The sequence below is a fragment of the Diospyros lotus genome, chromosome 1, assembly GCF_014633365.1.
Source record: "Diospyros lotus cultivar Yz01 chromosome 1, ASM1463336v1, whole genome shotgun sequence".
NCBI classification, from domain to species: Eukaryota; Viridiplantae; Streptophyta; class Magnoliopsida; order Ericales; family Ebenaceae; genus Diospyros; species Diospyros lotus.
In genome coordinates, this window is record NC_068338.1 from 18,518,332 (window position 1) to 18,545,392 (window position 27,061).

General features: G+C 33.6%; 1 protein-coding gene across 4 annotated transcripts in view; it reads right to left on the bottom strand.

The window, feature by feature from the left end:
* The window catches only part of LOC127806273 (serrate RNA effector molecule-like), a 76,433-nt gene that overhangs the window by 11,599 nt on the left and 37,773 nt on the right, over positions 1 to 27,061 (bottom strand). The window contains exons 10-12 of one of the 4 annotated variants that reach the window (XM_052343467.1): positions 25,266 to 25,534; positions 25,006 to 25,173; positions 22,496 to 22,909 (exon numbers count right to left, since the gene is read on the bottom strand). The exons of 1 other annotated variant lie outside the window; for it this stretch is intronic. In XM_052343467.1, coding sequence (XP_052199427.1) covers positions 22,849 to 22,909; positions 25,006 to 25,173; positions 25,266 to 25,534 — 498 coding nt within the window. In that variant the 3' untranslated portion in view covers positions 22,496 to 22,848. Of the gene's footprint in view, positions 1 to 22,495; positions 22,910 to 25,005; positions 25,174 to 25,265; positions 25,535 to 27,061 lie in introns of those variants that run through there. 2 more of the 4 variants (XM_052343475.1, XM_052343483.1) reach the window with 2 other exon arrangements.

Consider the following 27,061-nt stretch of genomic DNA (forward strand, 5'->3'; position numbering starts at 1 on the left):
GAGAAATGTGCGGATGAGTTGGGACCATTTTAGGTAATTTTTTCCATTCAACCTATAGGTCGCTTGGAGATTTTCCAATTCTCCTCCTGATCCTATACTTCCAGAACCAACAAATGGAGTATATGTTGTGCTGCTAGTAGTAGTCAATTCTGGGGTTGCTATCGGATTAGGAGTGGTTGACATATCAGAAAGAAAGGTTATGACTAAAGCAACAGCTTTCCGGAGATAGCAAGAAGGAAAAACTCTACTACAAAGAGAACAAAAGGTAGCTGGAGATAGCAAGAGGAAAGAACACAACAATGAAGACGGAAAAATGGAAGGAATGCACAAAAAACTTAAGCACTAGGTTGATGGCTCTAATACCATGTCAAAAAGTCTTTACTGAAAATGTGAATTCCTTGATTAATTCTCCCTTGTGGGAGTAATATATATATATAACTTCCTCTACTGATTAGAAAGTTTCTAAATGCTAGCAAGATTCTAATCCTAGAATAAGGAAAGAATACAAATCTGTAACATACAACAACTATGGAAAGAATGACAATAAAAGATATATAACAGGAATAGGAAATAAATCGAGAAATCATTGATTGATTTAGAAATAAATCATTGGCACCAGATCTGGAACACATCCGTTGACAGAAACTAGTAAAATGATGCAAGTAAAAAACCGCAGAACCATCAAATCCTCTGGTCACTGACCATAAATTATTGTATTTGGTTTAAACATAGCCTGAACCAAAATTTATACAAATGAATCCATCACAGTCAAAACACACATACAAATATAAGCACACAACTTATTGCTTACTTCTCTCCACTTCTAAAAGCTTGCCTTCATTTCAACTAATTATTTATTGTGACTTTTGTTTCCTTTTCTTCCTTCACCTCCACTATTATTCTCATTTCCCTTACTAAACCTTGTTTAACAACTCTACTTTCTGTTGCACTTTTGACTTTTAATTTTAAAAAATTAGATACCATGTTTGTTGTTGTTGTTGTTTTTAGATACCATGTTTGACAAACTGCATCTAAACAGGCTGAATATATATATATATTGATGTTTTCAGAATTGCACAAAATAACGATAGTCGTATGACTTCCAACCAAAGAAACAAAATTTGTTGAAATGTAAAGCATCATCCCATCCGTATACACCATTTCCCCGTGAACGGTCAAACACCAAGGCACAAATAGATGCATAGATACCAAAGCGACAAAAATAAAAATTAACATTGGGGAAGAATACCTGTTTAGCGTGAAGAGATCTGCAGGAGATAATGTGTTGGAGGAGCTGACGTCCAACGCCTCCACATCCCATCAGAAGCAAGGGGATCGTCTTCATTCTTCGCTCACTCTCGACAGGCTGCTTTGTCTTCGAAAGGAGGGTTCTGGGCTTTTGGCTTTACAATCTGCAACGAGCACGCTGCCACAGTACCGCCCCTACTCTGGACTTTGCTTCAATTTTTAATAATAATTTTAAAATAATTTTATTAGTTAATAGAATGTTATAAAATTTGATTTATTTATTATTAATTAATAAATTTATTTTAAAATAAAATAATATGTTTTGTTTAAAAATAATAAATATTTATTAAGTCTTAACCTTTGTCTTAAAATTATTTTTCTTTTCTTTATAAAATACACTCAATAAATTTTACCTAAAATAAAAAAATATTAAAAAATTATAACAATTATTCTTATTGTATAAATCTCTTTATTAGATAATATATTTTTTTAAATTCTTAAAAATAACAAAAATATTTTTATATTTTTTTCTCTCTTTCTCCTTTTTCATTTTAGTTTGCCTTCTTTCTCATTTTTTAACTACACGTCCATTTCTTAGGGATGATGAGTGGTAAAAATAAATTTGAATGTTTTTTTTTAAATATAAATTTTATATTTATTTTGTTTATAATACATTAAATTTTCATGCATTTCTAAAATATATATATTTTCTATGATTAGAAATATATTTTTTGAATATATATTTAGATCATAGTTCACATACCACCTTGAGGTTTGCCCAAATTGCACCTACCACCCCATATATGGTTGAAAATAGTATCGATCCCCTTTAATTTTAGGTATCACGCATCACATACCCTTAATTATTAAGTAACAACGGTTAATTTTATTAAAAACTAAAATATAATTAAGGAAACAAAAATAAAAAGTTAAAAAGTATTAATGGTGCCTAGTGATGACCACTAGCCACCACCATATGATTTGGATTTTATTTATTCAAACAAAAAAACAAATTTCTTCTAGATTTTGCTTAAAGAAACCCAAATCATACATGTTCCTTTGAATGAAACCCACATGGGTTTCTAGATAATGTGTGAATGAAAAAAATACTAAGAGTTTTCATTCTAGAAGTTCATCAATCGTTGCCCATAATTATTATCTTACGAACCAAACCCATATTACCTCTAAAAACAAAATTTAATCGAATGAGCCCAAATAAATCTAGGTTCTATTTTTTTTTTTTGTGGGCTTCAAATGAAACCTATATATTCAAGATTCATTCAAATGAATCTAATCACATGGGTTCTTTCAAATGAACTGTATATGGGTTTCTAGATAGAATATATATATATAGGCTTAATCGATTGGTTTATGTTGAACTTAGGGTTATTTTGTAATTTTATATAGTTTTGACCTTTTGCTTTAATTTGGTCATCAAACTTTAATTTTAGTTTCAATTTTATACTTAATTGACCAGGTGTATGGCTTAGTTGATGTGGCGTTTGAGATGGTGTGCTAATGTGTTCATCACATTAGCAAAATAATTTCGTTTTGCCTTACTCTTACTACAAATCATACGGCAAAACGACGTCGTTTTGTGAAACATATTGGATCAAGTCAATTGGATCCAAATCACCCATCTTCTTCCCCAAATCACCTAGGTTTTTTGCCTTCCACCTTATACCATTGCCAGCCACCTCCTTCTTCTTCACTCTTCATTGTCGGTAGCTCTGGCCACCAACTAGATTCCATTAACGATGGCCATGGTGTCAAAGCCCATAACATCTGGTCATGCCAACCATGTTGAGCACCAAGCTCTCGGCCATGGCAGTGACCAGAGGTTGTCAGCCACGACAAACCCATAAGGAGAAGGTAGCCAGGACTACAACGAACTCACAAGGAAAACGCGGCCACGGCCATAACGTGTGTATCCCACTACTCACCTATTAGAACAGGTAGGTTCTATGGCACACACCAAGAGGGGGGTGAATTGGTTATTTTAAAAACTTAAATGATAAAACTTAAAATAAAAAACTTTTTGATACAGATTGTGGTTTTAGAGTTTTAAAGCGAAAACAATAAAAATGACAAATGAACAAAGATAAATATGAGAACCGAGGAGGAATAATGAAATGCTTGGAAAGATAAATATATCAAAGAACACAAGCATAAGAAAACACAAGGATTTATAGTGGTTCGGCTTAACCAAGCCTAATCCACTACCTTAGCTCATCACTAAGGATTTTTCAAACCATCCACTAAAATCCCCTACTTAAACCAAGTAGGTCATCTAGTCCAAGACTAGGAATTACAACCTCTTGCTTATATAAGCAAGCCCTCTAGCACCTAGCTAGGAATTACAGCCACTTGCTTTAACGAGCAAGTCTTCTAGCACAAAGCTAGGAAAGTAAGAGTGATACAAATGTAAACGAGATGCTAAGAGTGGGCACTCTTAGTTACAAGTTCTCTCACAATAAAAACAAGACTTGAATGAATTAATACAAGTTAAAATCAAAGCCTTGAAGAGAGAAAAAATTGAAGCACAATCACTGTAAATACAAACGAGTAACAGTAAGCTCAAATTAATTCATTCCCGTCCATTAGCCTTCTCTTGATCTCCTTGATATGTATATATAAGCTTCCCACAAGATTAAAGAGAAATGAAGCCGTTTGTGACCGTTGGAGAATGAGAAACTAGCCGTTGGAGATTGAAAAACTAGCCGTTGTAATTTTCTGTGAAACACATAGTCGACAGATCAAATAGGTTAGTCGACTATTTTATCAAATAAAATTAGCCATAGTCGACAGACAGAAAAGCATAGTCGACTATCTTATAACACAAAAATCTCATAGTCGACAGATCCTTTTAAATAGTCGACAGATCAAAAATTACAAAGAAAATTTTGAAATTCATGAACAAACATAGTCGACAGATGAAATAGCATAGTCGACTATCATTTCACAATAGTCGACAGACGCAAAAATAGTCGACAGATGCAAGATATAGTCGACAGACTGAACAAGCGTAGTCGACTATCCTTATGCATAGTCGACAGCACTAAACAACATAGTTGACTATCTTCTTGGAAAATCTGGAAACTTCACAGATAACATGAGAAACACACTTGATTAATACAAAACATCACTACATATTTACATTTCTTTAGTTTAAGTAAATGTCCTCATTTTGTTTAATTTATATTTTACCTTCCATTTACTTTAATACATAAATGTAAATAAGAAAGTACCCCCCATTTGGATTCAATAAAAATATCAAAAAAATCAAAATCTATAAGAATAAAAAAGTAGAATTTGGATTTTAGTAAGAACTTAGGATTTTGTTATTTTACCACCTCCAAGATATACACTTTTCATTTCTTGAAAAATTCGTTAAAAATCATTTTATCACTAATGAATGTTAGTTATTGAATTACCGGGAGTTAGTTTTCTAAAAAGAAAACATTTTCATATATGTCTCCTTATAAGGTGCTAGTTTTCCAGACTTAGAAAAATATTGAAACGATATTAAAATGAGTTTCAAGACATGATGCATGAACTAAAGGATTTTTCATACGATTAAGTTTCAAGCAAAAATCTTTCATGCATGTTTCAAAATATGAAAAACTTATATTGAAAACCTTTCATTTGAATTTCTAGTTGGTTTTTTGCCTTAGAACATTTTTAGTTCTATGTTGACCAATGACTTCAAAGCTAATTCGAAAAACATTTTAGGAGATTTTATCATAATACATCTTTATTCATATCTCCCTGTATAAGAATATAAATCATTTGGTTTTTATTTTAACAAAGTATTTGAAATTGATTTTTGTTGAAAACCATAGACTTGACTCATGACTTAGGGGATAAAACAATGTATTGTTTTTCATCATCAAAACTAAACACAATGGTAGAACATCATCACCGACGATTTTAACGAACCTCCCACTAGCCTGACGTACGTGACCGCTAACGATTCAAATGAAAGATCAAGAAAGGAATCCCAACTTTTGTGATTTTGGATTTGTGTTTTTGGTTATTGATTTTGGGTATTTGTATTTGGTTATTGATTTGTGTATTTGATTATTGATTTTGTGTGTGTGTGTGTGTATTTGATTATTCACTTTGTGTGTGTATCTGATTATTTTGTGTATTTGATTATCAATTTTGTGTATTTGATTATTAAGTTTCCCAAAACGACATCATTTTGCCTTATGGTTTGCAACAAAAGCAAGGCAAAACGATGTTGTTTTGCTAATGTGTTAATTATTAAACACATCAACACGTGACCTCAACAAGACAACATGTCTATTCAATTGAGGATAAAATTGAAACCAAAGTTAAAATTCGATTACCAAATTGAAGCAATGGTTAAAATTGAATAAAATTACAAAATGACCCTAAGTTCAAAATAAACCAGTTGATTAAGCATATATATATATATATATTTAGAGAGAGAGATCATTCCAAAGGTTCACCGATAAAGGATTATCATCGCTAATATTTTTACCCCATAATAAAGAAAAACAGTGTCAGGAAAAAAGAGGATGAGAAGAAAAACAAAGAAAGATGAGATAAATCAATATGAAAAGGTTATTTGAGCTAAGAAATCTAGTTTAAAAAACACAAACCTAGGTTCTTCAAACCTAGACTTTTGGGTTTGCCAACGACCATTCTCCTTTACACCTATAAGCTGATAAGTTGTAGAATAGGGAGACTATTGATTTTGATTTTGAAAACGTTTTAATGATGAATATTTAATACAAAACTTTGATGAATATTTGAGGATTTTTTTTTTAATGAAGAAAAGCTAAATGCAAGACCTTAATAAATTCAAGGATTAATCTACTAATGTATAAGTTTAAAAGAGTAATTATTATTTTAATCGAGTAAGGAAATGATTAGTTTTGTAACAAATGTGGTACTCGACTAATTAGTGAACTGTTGAAAAATCCTTGGTGACTAGTCAACGTAGTGGATTAGGTCAGGTTGTACCGAACCACTATAAATCTTATGTGCTGCATAATTTTTCATTTCAATAAGTTTTATTTCAACTCTTGCATTTGATTTTCACATTTCAAACACTTTCATTTTATACTTACAACTTTATTTTCAAAACTATAAAAGAAGTTTAAAACAATTTTTGTATAAATTTTTCATCAAACCAAAAAGTTTTGAAATACTAAATTCACTCTTCTCTTGAGTATACACTCTTACATTTCTCTACAGAGACAATGAGAGAAAGTGAGAAACAAGGAAGAAGATGGGCATCATTGTTAGTCATGGGAAACCCACTATCAACGAAGATGACCGCTTTATTATGCACCCATTATTGGTCATCAGCGACACGAGAAAATGAGAAAGCAAAATATTGTAGATAAGAGAGAAAGTGGGAGCAAATATCTTTAAACACAAGGGTACAATAATAATTTTGCTTAATTTGTTAATGACAATAGAGGTGCAAGATATTTTCAAAAACACAAGATGTGGTCAGTGCAATTTAGGTTAACCCCAAGAGTGGTTTTGAAATTTATCCTCTATATATATGTATATGTATAGTTTATATGTAAAGTGATAGAAGTTAAAATGACAAATTTACCTTTATTTTAGGACAAAGTGATAATCATTGTAATTTAAAAATGATCAAATAAACCATTGTGTTTTCAAACTTGGGACCACATTAACTATTATTGTAAATGTTGTCTTGGTGTTGTTTAAAGACATTTTAATTTTGTTAAGGCAAAATACCAAGAAAGGAAAAAATTAACTGCTATACTTTAAAGTAGCCAAATAACCACTATACTTTCAAATTCGAGACCATGTTCATCATTATAGTAGATGTTGTTTTAATACCATTGGATGACATTTTAATTCCATTAACAATGTCAACTATATCCCACATCAAACCATAATTCAAAAATTACACTCAAAATCACATTTCAAATGATTGTGATTGGGATATAGGGTTATTGCATTGTGAGTCTTGTGCAGGAAACGAGAATGACTATTTTAATTCTTTGGAGGGAACAAAGGGAAAGTGACTAAATCAAAACCTAAATCAAGATTCCAAGAACACCACATAATCACAATTGTCTCACAACATAATAACCCTGTATTGTAATCACAAACATGTGGAATGTAATTTTTGAGTAATTTTTGAATTAAGACTTGATTAAAGATATAGTTGACAAGGAAAATATTTGCAAAATTTCAAGATGAGTTAGTCAAGATCCTTGTGTACCCTACAAATAAGATGAAGGTTGATGAAGCTATTAGTACAAATAAGGTTGTTAATTTTGAGGATGACAACAAAGCGTATATTGCCACATTGAAAGAGTCGAAGATGACAAGTAATTGTAGCTACTAGATGTTTCAATATTCATGCATACTTTGTAGGAACATTTTAACAGTCTTTATTGTGATAAATATGCTTAAACTACTATTGCATTATGTCTTGAAGCATTAGACAATAAATGTTAAAAATAAGGTTGGTTTTGATGAGCATTTTGAACTCTAAGGTCAGGGTCATTGACATTATGATATAATAATTTTTGCAGGGAAGCAATTAAATATGTAATGGAGGGAGTAATTGCTCCATAGACCTTTAATATGGCAATGGTTACTCTTAGGGAGGAGAAAAGAAGATGGTTGCTAAGAAGAAAAGTGGTGCAAAAGTTGTGCACCCTAGCATGCAAGTAGTGGGATTAGTTATGATGATAGGAGGAACTCTATTTTAGGACCAGATACAATACCTTTATTATGACCACAACAAGGTGAAATAATAATGAACAAACTTGAGTAACCCAAGTAAATTAGAGGATTACCTCGAGTATTTGGAGACTAAATGTGAAAATATGTTTCCTTGACTTGTACTGAATTTCAGATGGAAATATGTACACAAGTTAGTCTAAAATATCTCTTAAAATACAAGGATAAAATACAAGGGAATAAAAAATTCAAACTATACTCAAATATTATAGATAAATAAAAAAAAAATTGAACTTGATTGACTGATCTATTTCTATTTTTTTAGAACTGCTTTGTCTCTTCTTCCTTTTTATCTCTTTAGTTTGTAATTTTTCTTATCATTTCTTCCCCAACAACCCTATCTCTTGTTTTCTGCCCATGGTAGAAATAACTTGAACTTATTCTTTTCTTCTTTATCTTCTTCAACATTCCTTCTCAAGCTGATGGATAGATATTTATTATTCTCAACTTGCTTCTAATTAATTCAAATCCTTATCTTAGCATAGCATTCATAAGAATATCTACTTCCTGAGACTTAGTAGAAATATATGAAAGACTTATACTTCTATTTTTGATTTCTTATTTGATAAAGTGTCGGTCAATCCTTACATGTTTCATTTGGTTATGTTGCACCGAATTATTCACAATACTTATTGTTAACTTGCTGTCACTGTACAACCTAATTAGAGTATATATAAGTATATTTAGATCCTTCATTAGTTTCTCCAGCTAGATAACCTCGCATATACATTGAGCAATGGCTCGATACTGTGCTTCTATACTACTATGAGCTACCACAATTTGGTTCTTGCCTTCTCCATATAACTAGGTTACACCATAATTTTGTGCAATAGTTGGATATAGATGTGTTATATATTCTCAATACAACTAGCCCAATCTGCATCTACATACCCCATAATTGCTTTGTTCTTTTTAAACAACAAGCCTTTCCCTAATGTTCCCTTGAGATACTCGACGATGTGACAGGCAGCATCAAGGTGTTTTTTAGTGGGAGAATGCATGAATTGGCTTACCACCCTCATAACATATGCAATATTAGAACAAGTGAGGGATAGATAGATTAGTTTCCCAACTAAACAGTGATATCTTCCTTTGTCCACCTAATGTTCACTTTTGTTTTCTTCATTGTACTTCCAATTTGGTGTTAATGGAGTGTTGGTAGGTTTACAACCAGGTTTGTATGTTTCCTTCAACAAATCTATAGTGTATTTCCTTTAAGAAATGAAAATTCCCTCTTTACTTCTAGCCACCTCCATCCTTAGGAAATATCTCAGCTTTCCTAAGCGTTTCACTTCAAACACATTCTTTAGTTGTCCTTTGAGGTTCTATATTTCTTGATTTGTATCCCCTATAATGATAATGTCATTCATATAAACAATCAGAATTGTCTTTTTTTTTTTCCATCTATTACATGTTTTGTAAACAATGTATGGTTAGCTTGTCCTTGTTTGTACCCAAGCTAATCCAAAATGTTAGGTGTTGTTCTCTTCGTATTTCAATTTTGAATTTTGAGCTTTCAATTTATTTTCAATTTTATGTTTTGAGTGTTTGTTTTGAGATTTTTAAAAATTCATTCTTTTTGTCATTCTGAAAAACTATTTCACAAAATAGAAAATTAAAAAATACGTTTACTTTGAAATTTTTAAAAACTATTTCTCTTTTGTTATTATGATATTTTATTCAATGTATTTAATTATTAAATAATAAAATTAACTCTTTTGAATAAAATTTTATTATTAAAATAAATTAATAAATTTAATTAATAAATTATTAACATACATCTGAACAATAATTTATATTAAATTATACACTTAATAACATAATATATCCTATCTTATATTTTTAATTATAATATAGATATATTATATTTTTTAAATTTTAAATAAATCTATAATTTTTTTAAATAAATTTTTTAATTCTTTTTTTTTTCTCTTCTTTGATTTTTTTTTCTTTTCTTTTTTTTTTCTTTTCTGCCTTTTCTTTTTTCTCTTTTCTTCTTCTCATCTGGCGCCCTACATCTTCGACACTGCCAGTCACCACCGACCACCGTGGCCGGTGGTTTCCGACGATCAAAATCAACCACCCGACATCTAAGGCCCCATCGACCAACATACCCAAAAATCAGCAAGATCTAATGACCAAATCTCTTTAGATCTAATGGAAAATGGCGGTTGAGAGAAGAGATAAGAGATGATGGAACCAGCAAGATCTAATAGTAGGGGGCGGCGGCGGCTGAGGTCGATGGCTGCTCGTGGCGGTGAAGAAGATGGCGGGTACAGTCGATGGCGGCTCGTGGCGATGACGAAGATGGTGGGGGGCAGTTGAAATAAAAGATGAGACATGAGAGAAGATCGAATGGTGGGGGGGAGGGGAGCAGCTTTCGGCGGTGGGAGGCAAGGTCGACGGCAACTTTCGGTGGTGGTGGGCGAGGTCGACGATAACTCGGCAGCGATGGAGATGGCGGGCGAGGTGTTTTGTCGAGGCTTGAGAGGGAGAGAAGAGAAGAGAGAGAGAAGAGATGCGAGAATGGAAGGGTGGGGTAGGGGGAGGTTGTGTCACTGTGTGCATTTTTCGTGTTTTCAATTTTTATGTGTGTTTTCACAGAAAACACCCAAAACAACTTGTTTTGGGTTTTCTTTACAATTTTTTTCCTTATTTTTTGAATTTTTTTTTTAAACAAACAAGAGAATGCGTTTTCAGTGTTTTGAAAAACTCAAAACTCAAAACAAGTTGAAAACAGCAAAGAGAACAAGCCCTTACTGTACCTCTTGAGCCATTCTCTAAGGGACTATTTAAGACCATGTAGGGAGTTTTTTTTAGCTTACACACCTTTTCTTTTATGTCCTCGGTCTCAAAACTAGGAGGTATTCTCATGTAGATTTCTTCTTCTATTTCACTATTCAAAAAAACATTTTTTTATGTTTAGTTGGTGCAATTCCCAATCTAGATTAGCTGCAAGAGAAAGTAAGACACGTATAGAATTTAACTTAGCAACTTAGGCAAAAGTCTCCTCATAATACAATCCTTAAGTTTGTGTGAAGTCTTGGGCTACTAATCTAGCCTTGTATCTGTTGAGGCTTCCATTTGACCTGTATTTGGTTGTAAACACCTACTTGTTGCCAATCACTTTCTTGTTATCAGGTAATCCCTCAATATCCCGAGTACCATCCTTTTCTAGTGCCTGCATTTTATCCATAACTACTGTCTTCCATTGTGAATCATGTAAAGCACTATATATATCTCTAGGAATCTTGATTTCATCAATACTAGTAGTGAAAGCCCTAAATTGTGGAGATAAGTTTGAGTATATCAAGTGGTTAGAAATAGGATATTTAGCATATGATTTAACTCATTTTTTAAGAATTATTGGTATGTCCAAATCATCAAATTCTGTAGATACCACATTTTCTGCATCATCAATCACTGTACTATTATGTTTGTATAACAATGGCAACAATACCCAAGAGGGGGTAAATTGGGTTATTAAAAATTTTGTTCGAAAACTTGAATTCCTTTTATGAAAAATAAGATTTTAATGTAAGTGATGGAATTGCTTGGCACAAGAAATAAAACAAAAACAAAATTAAAAGAGGAACACAACTGATTTATAGTAATTCGGTTTAAATCAAGTCTAATCCACTCCCTTATCTCTTCACTACGGATTTTTTCAACCAATCCATTATAATCCTTTTATCTCTTCAGATAGGCCCTCTAGTAAAAAGTTAGGAATTGGCAACCTCTTATTTAAACAAGCCAGCCCTCTAGCAATAAACTAGGTATTACAATCTCTTACTTAAACAATCAAGCCCTCTAGCAAAAGCTAGAAAATACAACCTCCTACAATCAATGTAAGCCCTTTAGCAATCTTGCTAGGAAAACTAAAAATAATACAAAAAAAAAGATCTAAGAGTAAACACTCTTAGTTACAACTTCTCTCAATAAAAAAACAAAGCTTGAAAATAAATTTGCAAAAATGAGAGCAAAGCCTTGGAGACAAAAATGCAAAACAAATGAAACAATTAAGCTCTTGAAAGAATGAACATTTGAAAGCTTAAAATCAATCATCTTGGTTGTCTTGATTCATCCCTTTGATCTTTATTTATAATGTTTCACGAGCTTTTTCAAGAATATAGCCATTAGTGGTTGTTAAGCTCAAGGATAAGTAAATACGATTTTGATGATAAAAAAATATGTTTATGATATAAATGTATTTCTTTCTTATACAAAAAGTAAATTTATTTTGAATTAAAAGTGGGTATAAAGAGTAAATTTATTTTGAATTAAAGATGGATTGTCTTTAGACATATTTCCTTGTTTTAATCATTTATGTCTCAAAAGTTTATATATGAATTTTCAAATTTTGAATTAAAGGAGAATTTTTTTTAGACATGTTTTCTCTTACTCATGCAAAAAGTAAATTTATTTTGAATTAAAAAAGAATTGCTTTTAGACATGTTTTCTTGTTTTAATCATTTATGTCTCAAAAGCTTATATTTGAATTTTCAAATCTTGATTTCTCATGCAAAAAGTAAATTTATTTTGAATTAAAGGTGAGACATATTTTCTTATTATTTGAGAAAGCCTAAACATCTTTTAAATTTCAAATTTCATATTAACATTTTCTTTAATGACTAGTGTGTTTGGAAGATGTATATATATAGGGTAAGTATGAAGGCTCAAGGTAGAACAAACTTGATAGAGCATTCAAACAAGACTGAGAATGTTCAAAGTGCTAGAAGTGTGCTTGCTAATGAAATTCTCAACCGTTGGTGACTTGTTTGTAATTGCCTCCGGTTGTAAATTTGTTATTTTTACTCACTTATTGTGTAAGGGGATTGTATTTGCTAGTAGTGTGCTAGTGGTGCTTGCTTAGGTAAGGAATTGTATGTTAGTTCTAACTCCAATTAAAAGCTAGTGTTAGTTTTTCTCCAATTAAAAGCTAGTGTTGATTCTCCCTAATGGAACCTCAAGCTAAGTCTTGAGAGAGATAATTAGGCTCTTTAGAGCCGAACTTCTATAAATTTCTCTTGTTCCTTGTGGTTGTGTGATTTTATTGTTATTAATCTTACTATAATCATCACATATTAAGACCACAAATTTAAGATTTTTCAAAAGAGTTAAAATTATTAATTTTTTTGAAAAACTCAATTCACCCATCTTCTTGGGTATTTTTCTAGGCAACAATTGGTATCAAAATAGGTATATAATCTACTCTAGTTGCCTATTACTCTTTCTTGTAATCTTTATATTTTATATTTTACTATGACAACCATTATTGGTAATGGTACAGCCTTTGTTTCATGGCACAAACTATACCTATTGAAAAGTTAGAATGAAAATTTATGTTCAAGGTAATTATTATGATGCATAGAAATCCATAACTAAAGGTATAGAAATGCCTACCAAAATAGAAGAAGGGAAAGTAGTTCCAAAACTTGAGGAAGAATATAATGAAGATGATATTAAGAAGGCACAAAGTAATTCTAAAGCTATGAATCTTTTATACTGTGCACTTTCACCCACTAAATTTAATAGAATCTCAGGTTGTGACAGTTAAGGAACTATGGACTATGTTACAAGTAACACATGAGGGGACTGATCAAGTTAAGGAAACTAGGATTGACATACTTGTTCATAGTTATGAACTTTTTAAAATAAAATCTGATGAGTCTATTTCTGAAATATTTACTAGATTTACTGATATTATTAATAATCTTAAATCTCTTGGCAAAACTTATCCTAACCATAAAATTGTTAGAAAGATCTTAAAATGTTTGCCAAAGGAATGAAAGCTCAAAGTCACTGCCATTCAAGAGTTAAAGAATCTCAAGACTCTTGCCCTTGATAAGCTAATAGGATCTCTCATCACCTATGAGATGGAGCTCAAAGAAGATGAAGGAGAGGACAACATCAAAAAGAAAAGAACTATTAAATTGAAGTCCATTGAAGAGGAAGATGAAAGGGATAACAATGATGAGGATGATGAGTTTGCCCTCATCACAAGAAGATACAACATGTTGATAAAGATGAAGTTTCTCAAAAAGAAGTCTCAAAAGAAAATAGAGTTGTCTTGAAAGAAAGAGTCGATTATTTTCGATGAGTGTAAGAAACTTGGCCATATTAAACCCAAATGTCCATTGTTCAAGAAATCAAGGATGAAGGCAATGGTAGCAGCATGACTCGACAGTGAAGAAAGTGAGCAAGATGATGAGGCTCAAGATAAGATTGCAAGTGTAGTTCTCATGGCTCTTGAGGATGAGATAAACCAAACTCTTCTTCTTTAGATTTAACATATGACCAACTCCTTGATACATTTTATGATGTTTTTGATAAACTTGAAAAAGTTTCTATAAAAAATTTCATTTTAAAGATGAAATGACTTTTTTAAGAAAAGAAAATGATGCTATGAAAATAAAAATCAAAAACTTTGAAATAGAAAGCGTTTCTCAAGTATTAAAAAATGAAAGTCTTGAAAAAGAAAATGAATGTCTTGAAAAAGAAAATGAAAGTTTGAAAAATCAAATAAAAGAGAAAATAAATTTTGTCAAAAATAAGCAAAATAAAGATAATTAAACAAAGAAAAATAATTTTTATAATCCTAACCTAAAGATCTATAGAAATACGTTTTGGCAAAAATCTAAAGAAAAATCATTATTCTTTTGTACGTGTTTTTCTTGTTATGAAGAAGGGCATAAAGTCTACTCATGCCCATATAAAAGAAAATTAGTTAAAAAAATATGGGTGCCTAAAAATATGCTTCCGGGATTTTCTAATCAAGCCGGACCCAAGGAAGTTTGGGTACCAAAAACAAGTGCTTGAAATGTTTGTAGGAAAAATCAAAATCTCAATGGAGTGCAAAGTGGTTCTTGGATAGCGAATGCTCAAGGCATATGACTGGAAATTCGAACAATTTTCTTGAACTCAAACCAAAGGATGGAGGCTTTGTAACTTTTGGGGATAACGCCAAAGGTAAAATAATTGGTGCTGAAAAATTAGGTAATGCTCATTTCACTATCATTGAAAATGTGTTACTTGTTGATGGATTAAAGAATAACTTACTTAGCGTAAGTCAACTATGTGATAAAAGATATATTGTAATATTTGAATCATCTAAACGCGTAGTTAAACATTAGTCCAATATCATATTTGTTGGTCAAAGGCATGAAAATATATATATAGTTGATTTAAATGACCTCCTAGCAAATAATGTAAGATGTTTATCTGCAACTAACGAAGATTGTTGGATTTGGCATAAGAAACTAGGTCATGCTAGTATGGATCTACTCTCAAAATTAGTAAGACTTGATTTAGTAGAAGGTTTGCCTAAAATAAAGTTTGAAAAAGATAAAATGTGTGATGCATGTCAACAAGGTAAACAAATAAGAATTTCATTTAAATCTAAGGATATAGTTTCAATAATTAAACCTCTTGAATTACTTCACATGAATTTATTTGGCCCAACTAGGACACTTAGCTTGGGAGGAAAGAGGTATGGTCTTGTCATTATTGATGATTACTCTAGATATACATGGGTTATGTTCTTAACCTCAAAAGATGAAACATATGATTACTTTTTAGAATTCTGTAGAAAAATATAAAGCAAAAGTAATCTCAAAGTAATTAGTATTAGAAGTGATAAAGGTAAAGAATTTGATAGTCAGGATATGGAACTCTTTTATAACATAAATGACATTAATCATAATTTCTCAGCTCTTAGAACACCTCAACAAAATGGGATAATAAAAAAGAAGAATAGAACTCTAGAGCTTAACCTCTATAAATTTCTCTTGTTCCTTGTGGTAATGTAATTTTATTGTTATTAATCTTACTACAATCATCACATATTAATATCACAAATTTAAAAGTTTTCAAAAGAGTTAAAATTATTAATTTCTTTGAAAAACCCAATTCACCCCCTTCTTAGGTATTTTTCTAGGCAATAGTGGTGAAATGAGCGAGTTGGAATAGTGGAGAAACTAGCTGTTGGAGAAACAATTCTTTTGGTTGTCAGAAACTAGCCATTGAAGGTGTCGACAGTTACTGTAGTACTGTAGCAAAACACTGTAGCGATCCAAAATTACTCTAGCAATCAAAAATTACTGAAGCAATCGTCAAAAAATTAATTTGAAACATTTTCTCCACTCCAAAATTAAACATGATATTCCAAATGTCATTAAGAAATTTATCAAAAGATTTTTGACATCGGAATGCATAATGAAATTGAGTTTAATTTTGGTACTTAATAGATCATATAAAAGTAATTTAGAGTACTAAGACAATAACTATTGATAAAATAATTTCATCATCAAAATGCAATTGATTTTTATCATCAAAACCATATCAAAGGTAAAACATCAATTATCAATAACATACATTTTGTCAGTCAACAATTTACAACTGAACGGTCGACAGCTAAAGCTTAAGATCCAAAATCAGTTGACAAATGCAAGTATTGGTCGGCAGATTAGAGAGAATCAGTTGACAAGCAGAATCGAAATTGCCACACTAGTTGACAGATGGTCTTTTTGCCTTTGAAAACTTTTTGCTCCCTTTTGAAAATAATTTGATCCATTTTGACCAATGGTTCAAAAAATATTTTAGGAGATTTGTTTAAATCAAAATATAAGTTGTTGCAAACCTCCATTTATATATATATAGAAAATTATAATTCATTTGATTTTCATTTTAACACAGTACTTAAAATTGATTTTTTGTTTGAAAACCATATACTTGACTTATGACTTAGGGTGTAAAACTTATTATTGTTTTTCATCATTAAAATCAATCACAAAAGTAAAATATTATGTAGAGCACTATATATATCTCTAGGAATCTTGATTTCATCAATACTAGTAGTGAAAGCCCTAAATTGTGGAGATAAATTTGAGTATATCAAGTGGTTAAAAATATGATATTTAGCACATGATCTTACTCCTTTTTGAAGAGCTATTGGTATGTTCGAATCATCAAATTTTGTGGATACCACCCTTTCTACATCATCAGTCATTGGACTTGTCTCTAGATTGGACAATAGATTTTGTTGAGAATCATGAGACCTTCTAAAATAAACCAATGTTGGTTTTTCAGGAACCTAGACCTGGTTTTCTTATTCTCCCTCTTGATCAGTCACATAGATTTGGGTAGGAATAGTGTTTGCTTTAGTTTGCAAATGAGGAGGATGAGGAATAGGATGAGAAATAGGGAATAAGGAGATGGGGGGAAAGAAATGGTAGGATCCCAATATTGCTTTGTACTAGATATACCCCTCTATAGAGAGATATTGGGATAAAATGGTTGATGCTCGAGAAATGAGACATCACAAGACACAAGGAATCTTTGGGTGTGAGAGCAATAACACTTGTATCTTTGTTGGATGAGAGAATAGTCAACAAACACACATTTAAGAGCTTTAGGTGCAAGTTTGGAATGAGAAGAATGATGGTTATGCACAAAAGCATGGCATCCAAAGACTTTTGGGGAAAATGAATTAAGGATCCCAGTATGATGAGGATAGAATTCAAGGAAGGCACTCAATGGAGTTTTGAATGCAAGAACCTTAGAGGGGAGTTGATTAATGAGATAGGAGCCTGTAGGTATGGCTTCCCCTCAATAGAAATTAGGAATCGAACTGGTAAACATGATAGGATGAGCAGTCTCAAGAATGTGACGATTTTTTCTCTTTGCCACCCCATTTTGTCGAGGATTGTAAGGGTAAGAACTTTGGTGAATAATTCCTTGTTCAACTAGATAATAGTTGAATTCATTTGAGAAATACTCTCGACCATTATCTAAACGAAGAATATGGATTGAGGATTGAAAAATATTACACACCATCTTATGAAACTTTCTAAAGACAACATTGGCTTTAAATTTGTCTTTCATTAAGAAAACCCAACAAATCCTTATATAGTCATCTATGAAGGTGATAAACCAACGAATATTCGTTACGTTAGGAATTATTGTTGGTTCTCAAATTTCACAAGGAACCGAGTAGAACGATTTGTAGGAATGAACATGATGGGTATTCTGGTTTGTTTAGTAAGAATACACTACTCACAATGGAAATAAAGTCTTTCTTTATTGATAAAAAAATAAGGATACAATACTTTAAGGTAGTTGAAACTAAGACGCACTAACTGTTTATGCCATAACATTATTTCATAATCTAAAATAGCAAAAAAATAGGAATGATTATGTAACCTAGATCCAAAGGAATGACAGGACCCTGAAATGTAGTAGAGACCATCTTTTTCCTTAGTACTGTCAATCGTTTTCCCCAAAGATAATTCCTAAAATTCACAGTGAGATGGGAAGAAAGTCACCATACAATTCATGTCTCTAATTAGCTTACTCATGGATAATAAATTGCATTTCAAATTTGGCACATATAAGACAAATTCTAAGGGTAAACTCTCCAAACATGATGATCTATAGATAAAGTTAACCATTGAGTTGTTATATCTTGATCACATGTTTCATAGGTTTTTAAGGCCTTAAGTAAACTTGTCATATGGTCTGAGGCACGTGTACCTACAATCCAGAAATCTGTAGTGAGTTTTTGAGAGAGTAAATACTATTTTGGTGTACGTTGTTTGGCAAGTGATGCTATTAGTTTAGAATTTTTTGTAGAATCAGAGGATTTTGATAATCTTGTTTGAATTAGTACCTGTTGCAAGAATTCCAATTGATCTGCAGATAAAGTCAAATTGGTTGGCTTTCCAGCTTTAGACTTTGCCACTTAAGTAGATTGAGTGAACTTTCTCTAATTTTTAGGCTTCCAATTTATTGGTTTAACATGGATCTTCTAGTAGGTTTCCCTTGTATAATATGGCTTGTTACAATGGACACACCACTGTTTGTCTCTTTGGGACTCACTATGTGGTGAGTTAGTAGCTTTCATCTTTGAGGTAGCAAGGGCTGACGTTTGAGGGCTAACATCATTGTTAGAAAACATTGATGGATTCAACATCATTTTCTTCCAACTCTACTATTGTCTTACTTTTGCAAAAGCCTCTTATATAGATGAGAAATGTTTGGTTCCAAACAAACTTCCTTTAACTTCATCTAACTCAGTGTTGAATCCATAGAGGAAATCAAACACTCATTCATTTTCCAACATCTTATTGTATTTTACTCCATCCTTGGAACATTTCCAACTAATCTCATAGAACATATCCATTTCCTGCCACAACTCAGTTAAAATATTGTAATATTTAGTGACTGAGTTGTTGTCTTGCCTTGTTGTCCGAATTGTAGATTGGATTTCAAAACACTGAGCAAATTCTCCATGTTAGAGTAGATTTCCTACACTACTTCCCAAATCTCCTTGGTTATTTTGTAGGATAGGTATGTCCTTCCAATTTTTAGCCCATAGAGTTGATTAACTAAGTCATGAAAAAGGAATTCTCAGCATCCCAAATACTAGGTTGTTGCTTCTGTGTCAAGCATAGGTGTTGTTTTTGTAAGGTATTCAACTTTCCCTTTATCCTTAATAACTAGCAAAACTAATTGAGATGATTCTCTAAAGTTGATTCCATTCAGTTTGTGCTGAGTAATTTAAAAGGAGTGGTTGTCATGTGAAATTGGAACAGTAAAAACTTGTGTGGTGCTAACTAGATTAGGCACAATGGTGGATGTTTCACTAACTAATTGGTTTTCAACAATTACTTACACATTAGGACTTTACAACTCGTAGGGTGAAGGAAAAAGTTCTGCCACAAGAACTGATGGTTCTGATAACATGAACAAACTTGAGTAACCCGAGTAAATAAGAGGAATATCTTGAGTATTTGGAGACTAAATGTGAAAATATTTTTCCTCAACTTTTGTTGAACTTGAGATTGAAATATATACACAAAGTAGCCTAAAATATCTCCTAAAATACAAAGATAAAATACAAGAGAAAAACAAATTAAGACTATACTCAAATATTACAGATAAATAAGAAAAAAAACTTTAAACTTGATTGACTGATCTCTTTCTATTTTTCTGGAACTGCTTTATCTTTTCTTCCTCTTATCTCTTTGGTTTGTAATTTTCTTATCACTTATTCCCCGACAACCTTATCTCTTCCTTTCCATCCACGATAAAAACAACTTGAACTTCTTCTTTTCTTTTTTATCTTCTTCAACAGATAATGTGTTTTAATCCTAATGATAGTAATGTTCCTGTCCAAAATTTATTGATGTAAATTCTCCATATGCGGCTCATGTTTCTCTGCAATAACATAGTGGGTGTGTGTTCTTTTAGTCAATATATCCTTGGTGTCTATAAAATATACGTCAATTTGATTTCATTTCAACTTTTGCACAAGTGGGTTTTCCTTGTCTTAAGTTTGTGACTTGGGCAATGGAGAATAAGAATTCAACACCTATAAATAGAGTGGTTATCAATCTAAAGGTATACACTACAGGTTCTATGCATGTTTCCTCTTGTTTCTCTTTTGGGATTGTATTTGATATAATTTTATTTTTTGCACTTGTAATCTTATTGTTTTAGATCTCATCTTAAACTATAAAGGGATGAAATGATTTAATTTTTGTGCTAGTGCTAGATTTGTAGAGAGCAAGCCTTTGATAATAATAGTAAGCTTGCTCTTTGTGATTAAAAAGTCGTGAGTTCAAATTTGTTCATTTTACATGTTGAGAAGGAACTATGTTGGGAAACTATCTATGGATATACCTTAAAGGGGATTCTATTAGACAAATGCTTCTATTTTTTCCATGGACCATATCAATTCCTGTTTTTTTTTGTTGCTTAAATTCCTAATTTGTTTTACTAAAATGAAAACATATTTCTTCTAATTATCAACATATATAAGGTTGTACTGAGTAATTTCGCATTAATTGGAAACTAGTTCTATGGATTGCAATTTGACCTAAGTATGCGAGCTCTTGACACTACCCAATCCTAATAGGGCTAGTACAAGAGTGTGTAACATAGGCATGGGGTAGGTTGTTAGGATTTAACAAAATTCATTGGGTTTGGGTATAGTATGTTTCCTAAACTTCTTTTAAGTAAATCTTTATTTAGGAAATTATCCTTGATGTTTTATTAGAGTAAAACACCCCTTGTGTAAATTTATTATTATCCTCGTAGCGTTAAATGCTTGACTATAACTTACATTCCCAACTCCTTTTAACTTAAACGAAACACTACTAATTTTAGTAGAAAAAAATATGGGTGCGAGGGGTTAAACAAATTCGATATGGTTATGGGTCAAGTATAAAAGGAGATTTTCTTATTTGGATTAGTATAAGAGATCTCTTGCTATCTCGATGTAGATGCACCATGATTAGTTTCTTTATCTATCCTAAAATGTTGATTCATGTGGCTCAAGTTGAATGTATGAATGACTTCTTAGCTAGTTGGAGCTTAACTCTAAGCTAAGCCATAGAGAAAGTGTCACCACCTTGTTGAAGTACATAACATAGGTACAGACTGGGAGATGTCTTAGTTTACATACCATCTCTTGGGCTTTCATGCAACCTTTGTTCTTACATATTTGTACATGTAACTTATCATATAGCCAAGAATCACACTATTCAAGAAGGAAACACTTGTGGGTTTAATAATAAGATGTTTGAAACTGTATCATGGATGAGGGAAAGAGACGTGCATAGTACCCTTCTCCTCCAGCTTCTTTATATTTCTTTGCTTCATGTAAACCTTGTAATTGTGTTGGTTTATAGCCTTCATTGTTGGGACAAAGAGCTTGTTTGGTACTTTCCTGCTTTTAAAGCATAGTTCTCATTGTCCGCAAATTAATGACAACAAATAGGCTAAAAAGACGAGACTAGGGCAGGAGGGTTATTTGTGAAGTGAAATAGATCTCATTGTTGTACTTCTCATTGTTTTATATTGAATAGTTATTTGTAATTAAACGACCTGTTTATGAATTGAGTGACTAATAATAAAGATAAGATAATAAAAATAATAAAAAATATTGGTAAGTATTATTCATTCTCTCTCCTTATACCCTAAACCAAGATGTATATAAAAAAAAATGAAAATTCAAAAATGAGCAAGAAGGTATCATTGGAACCTTTGGTCGCCCCTCTATCCCATCCCTTTCTAAATCCTAAATCCCAAATCCCAAATCTTATTTGAGCAAGAAAAAAAGACAACTTTTCCATTCTATCCCATCCCCTTTCTATTTAGTGTTGTGTCTTGCCTTTCTATTCTAAAGCTTTGATTTCTATAACCAAACAAAACAATCATCGGCAGAAGAGGCTTTAACTCTGGAATGCCCCCACTTGACTTCCATGTTCATCCCAAAGACAAGCAGACAAAGGCAACCTGCTTTCGGCCCCCCAAGAATCCTAATTCTAAACATAGCTCAAGGATCTACTAATTAACTTTATACAAGAACTGAAGGAGAAGAATGGGTTAACAGATACACAGCAGTTTAAGCGGCTGAGAAGTTAAAAAGACAAATGGATCTACTACCATTACCAATGGGGACTCTTATCATTTAGAGATATTTAGCAAATACATACATACATACACAGCAGTTATATCAGCATAATCTAACAAATCCACCATATTCTCAATTTTACAGGCACTAAAATGTAGTAATAATTGTTTGTTAAAGGCAATTAACAAAACCCACCTCGTCCAATTTCATCAATTTCTTTTCTCATACCCTCATACCTCCACTATTTGGTGGCAAACAAATAATTGCGGGTAACTATAACTAACATACATTCAACGCCTCCTGCATTATCTCAAAATCAGAAACAACGGATCATTTCAGAAAAGCAAGCACCTGGGGCACAATTACAGACAGGGCCTGCAACTGCAACATTATAGTAGTGGTTGTAGACATGTTTAAGCCTACAAACTCCTGTAATCTATCACCGTAACTTCGTCCTCCGGGGCATCAAGGTCTTGATAACTGCAATATTGCATACCATGGTACGTGCAAGTTAGTGCTATCTTTGCGAAAGGACTAGAGAGGACATGCAGAATGGAACATCATGATATGCGATATTCCAACCCTAACACTAAGGCCATTAGCAGTGCTTAAATGATTTTCACTTGAAGTTAAACATGGTTGGAAAGACAAGTACATAAATGAAAAGGACACATAGTAACCCTGATGTTTAGAATAATTGTAAGAACTATCTCTGACATTTGAAAAAAATACGAGTACTCCTGAGGTTTGATGCCATGTCACAAAAACTACCTGTGTCATTAATTAACCTAGTTAAACATTAGAAAATAACCAAAATACCCTTATATATAAGAATCTCTTCATCTCCCCTCTCTCCTCTCTCTTCTTACGGATGCTACTGTTGGTCACTGCCAACCTTCTTTCATTGTGCCTCTGTTTCTTTTAACAAAGCCCCATCATTGTCATGCAAGCAGCAATGGAGTTACAGACCATCACAATGGTTTGGAACATCACCACCACGGGAAAGAAACCCCATCACAATGGTGTTCCAAACCACTAGGATGGGTGATCAATGACGATGGTCCAACTAGAGAGAGAGAGAGAGGTAGTCCAACTATGGTGATAACGAGAATGGTAGGAATCAACATTAATGGCGATCTTTCACTACAACAATAAGTATCTTTCCCTCCCTCTACTCTTCTCTTTCTCTTTTGCTCCCCCCCAAACGGGCGTGTGCACTAAAACCCCATCGATTGCAATGGGGGCTTCTAGATTTTCCACCAATGGAGGTTTCTAGTCTGATTTTTGGAAACCTTATAGGCCACGATAAGGGCACCTAGACTCACGACATGGCCATGGTGGTGGTGGTTGATGTCTTTGCCGAGCATTGCTTGTTGGGTTTGTTGAATGAAGGATTCGACACCCAAATTCACCAAATAAATCTGTGCTCAATGGTTTCTGGTGAGCACTAGTTGGCAACCACTAGTCTTTTTCTTTTTTCAAAATCAGATGAGAAAGGAGAGAGGGGAAATAAGAGAGAATAAAGGGTAAATGGACATTTTAACTGTTTGTTTAACAACAGGGGAGGTTATTACTATTTTCAAAACATGAGGGGTGGTTCTTGCAATTAAGCTAAACCTCAAGGGTGGTTATTGCAATTTTTCCTAAATGAAAAGAAGAAAGGAGGACAAATTCATGATGCCCGCCAACCGATGTCTTAGAGTGGGACCAGTGGGTAGTTTGAAGAAATAAGATTCAGTCATCGAACTTCTCCTAAAGTCTTAAATTTGTCCAAAAACAAGAACTAGGATGTAGTTTTCTGCACCACCATTAAAAGAAACAAATTGGTAAATCATACCATGGTTGATTGCATGACAGCATGTACAGCATGTACTTGGGCGAAATATATAGTTTTGTAGCAAAATGGAGAAGCACATTGCTGTGTTAATGTTTAAGAGGCAAAATAAGAAAAATATATTTATTTTCTTCCAATACAGCCTGTGGAGAGAACTAAAGGTAAGGAGAGTAAGGCTTGTTCCCTTTTTTCCTTCTTGACTGGAGACACCCAACTGGAACAGAAAGGAATATCACATGTAGAAAACCGTAACTTGGTCATCACATCATAGCTTGCCTAAAATTGTAAAGAAAATATGAAACAGTGATAAATTAAAAATACACTGCTGCACATGCCCCATCAAGTGAAATCCCCCAAACAAGCAAGACTTGCAATATTTGCATCAGATGTGCCCCATAAAAATTCAATGATTTATTCTGACATTCCACTCCCGAGGTATGCAATAAAGTCAATTTCACCCTTTGCATCAGATGTACCTAGAGAAATTGGAAACCGGATGTTCCTGGGAGCATATGATAACTTGGTCCTTAGTAATATGATAACTTGGTTCTTTAGTAATCACCCCCATTAACTTTGAAAAGATTCAAGAGATAAAGACATCATGAGCCTTAATCCAACTAGATGAATCGAAGACATGTTTGGGTTATTTTATCTTTGCTCAACCAATTACTTAAAACTAAAAGGCAAATGAGAAATAGAAGCCAAAAGAGCATTAATTGAAACAATTTGTGCTAGAGCTTGCCTTCGTAAACGGCGAGGATTTTGGCGGAATGTTGGAGGTAAGGCAATAATAGGGGCTGCCCCAGGTCGTCCATTTCTACCACTGCCTTCAAAAGGAGAAGGTCCACCTTGATCTCGCATCATCTGCATTGCAACCTCAGGTGGAGCAGGTACAAATGGCCCCAATGGACTAGTTCATGACCATATACAAGTTCCAAATCAGTAAAAAAAAAATCAGGTATAGAATAGCCTTATAACAAAGATTGAAGAACCTGCACTTACCCAGCCCCAAGAACTGGCATAAGTACAGGAGGAGGGTGTATATCTGAAGGAAAAGGAGGAGCAACATGGATTCCTTGTCCACCAAAAGAGTCAAACATTAGTTCATCTGGATTGGCTCCAACAGGGACATCATCATTGGTCTGGAAGTCCAGTGACTGCTGCTTTTCAGACCTATCATATGTATCTCGATTGTCACGTTCCCTGCGACTGCCTCTTTCATCTTTCAGTCGGTTATCTAGAGCTGGCCTATGCCTCTGTGGCTTCTCCTTCTGCAGCCATCATACTGTATTGTTAGTATGAAAAGAAATAAAATCCAGCAACAAAATAAACGTCTCTGCTTGCAAAATTTAAGCTCCACAAGCTACTTATGTATGCTGCATGGAAGATATGGAGAAATAGCAGTGTGCCATTAATTCAAGAAGAAATGTTAGGTACAAAGTGGTCTTTGTACACAAATCAATTATCTGCAGACTAACAATTGGGGAAGACAACCCAAGGTACAATTAAAAAGTTACCAATAAGATCATCTACAGGTGATGAAAGTAATCTTTCTTGGACTAATAATTTAATAAGGAGAACGCAGAGGAATAATGGGAAGTATTCCTGTTCTGCTGGCCACTTTTTCTAAAGGTAGTTTTGTACATGGGTTGCATCCCATTGATGCCTCTTCAGTACTGTTAGGCCCCCGGTTTTGCATACTTACTCTAGGCGTCACAAGCAGCTGAGGGGAGTTGAAAGTACAGCTGGAGGAAGCTTCGACCAGCATGTGCGTGAGGGATAGGATAGATATTTGGCTGGTTTGTGTAACAAACCAGCAGACACGCCTGCATAACCAAATACGGTTATGCAGGAGAGAGAGGGGAATAACAGCATATAAAAAGGGTAGGAAGAGAGGTAGAGGGGGTGAAGAATTTGGAGTAATTGTAGGAGAGTTCTGGGCCTCTCGAACGCCCAGTTGCTGCTGTACTTACTTTTATTTTCTGTAATTCCAATTCTGAAATACAATTCAATCCATTTCATCCATTGGAGATCCTTCCCATCGGTTGGATTCCATCATTTTGGTATCAGAGCATCTTCGATCATCATGGTAAACTTAACCGAGAGAGTGGGGGACCTGGAGGGGAAGGTTGACACGATGAGGGGAGAGATTCAAACCATAAATCGGAACGTAGCCGAGATGCTGGAGCAGTTCGCTATCATGCGCACAAGGTGGGACGGACAGGAACGGGAGCGGAAGGCTAAGGCTCATGGGAACGATTGGCCACCGAATTTGACCCCAGATTCCGAAATGACACCAGGGGGGGGGTATGAGTCACAGAATGGAAGGAAGCATGAACGCTGCATGGCGACCGGAGGGGAGAGGTAGGCGGCTGGAAATGCCTACCTTCGAAGGAGACAATCCAGACGACTGGATTTTCAGGGCGGAAAGATACTTCACGGTCAACCAGCTGTCGGAGGACGAGAAGATCGAGTCAGCCGCATTGTGCTTCGAGGCAGGGGCCCTCGCTTGGTTCCAGTGGGAGTCTAGGCGCAGGGGGATCCGCAGCTGGGAAGGGCTCAAGCAAGGAATTCTTAACCGATTCCGCCCAACTCAAGAAGGGTCGCTGGAAGAGAGGTTCCTAGCTCTGCGACAAGAAGGTACGGTTAAAGAGTATAGGCTGATGTTTGAGACGTTGGCGGTACCTGTGTCGGACGTCTCTGAGGCGTTTTTGGAAGGACATTTCATCAACGGTCTTAAGCCTGAAATTAAGGCTGAGATCAGGGTACTTCAACCCAGGGGGTTGGATCGGGTCATG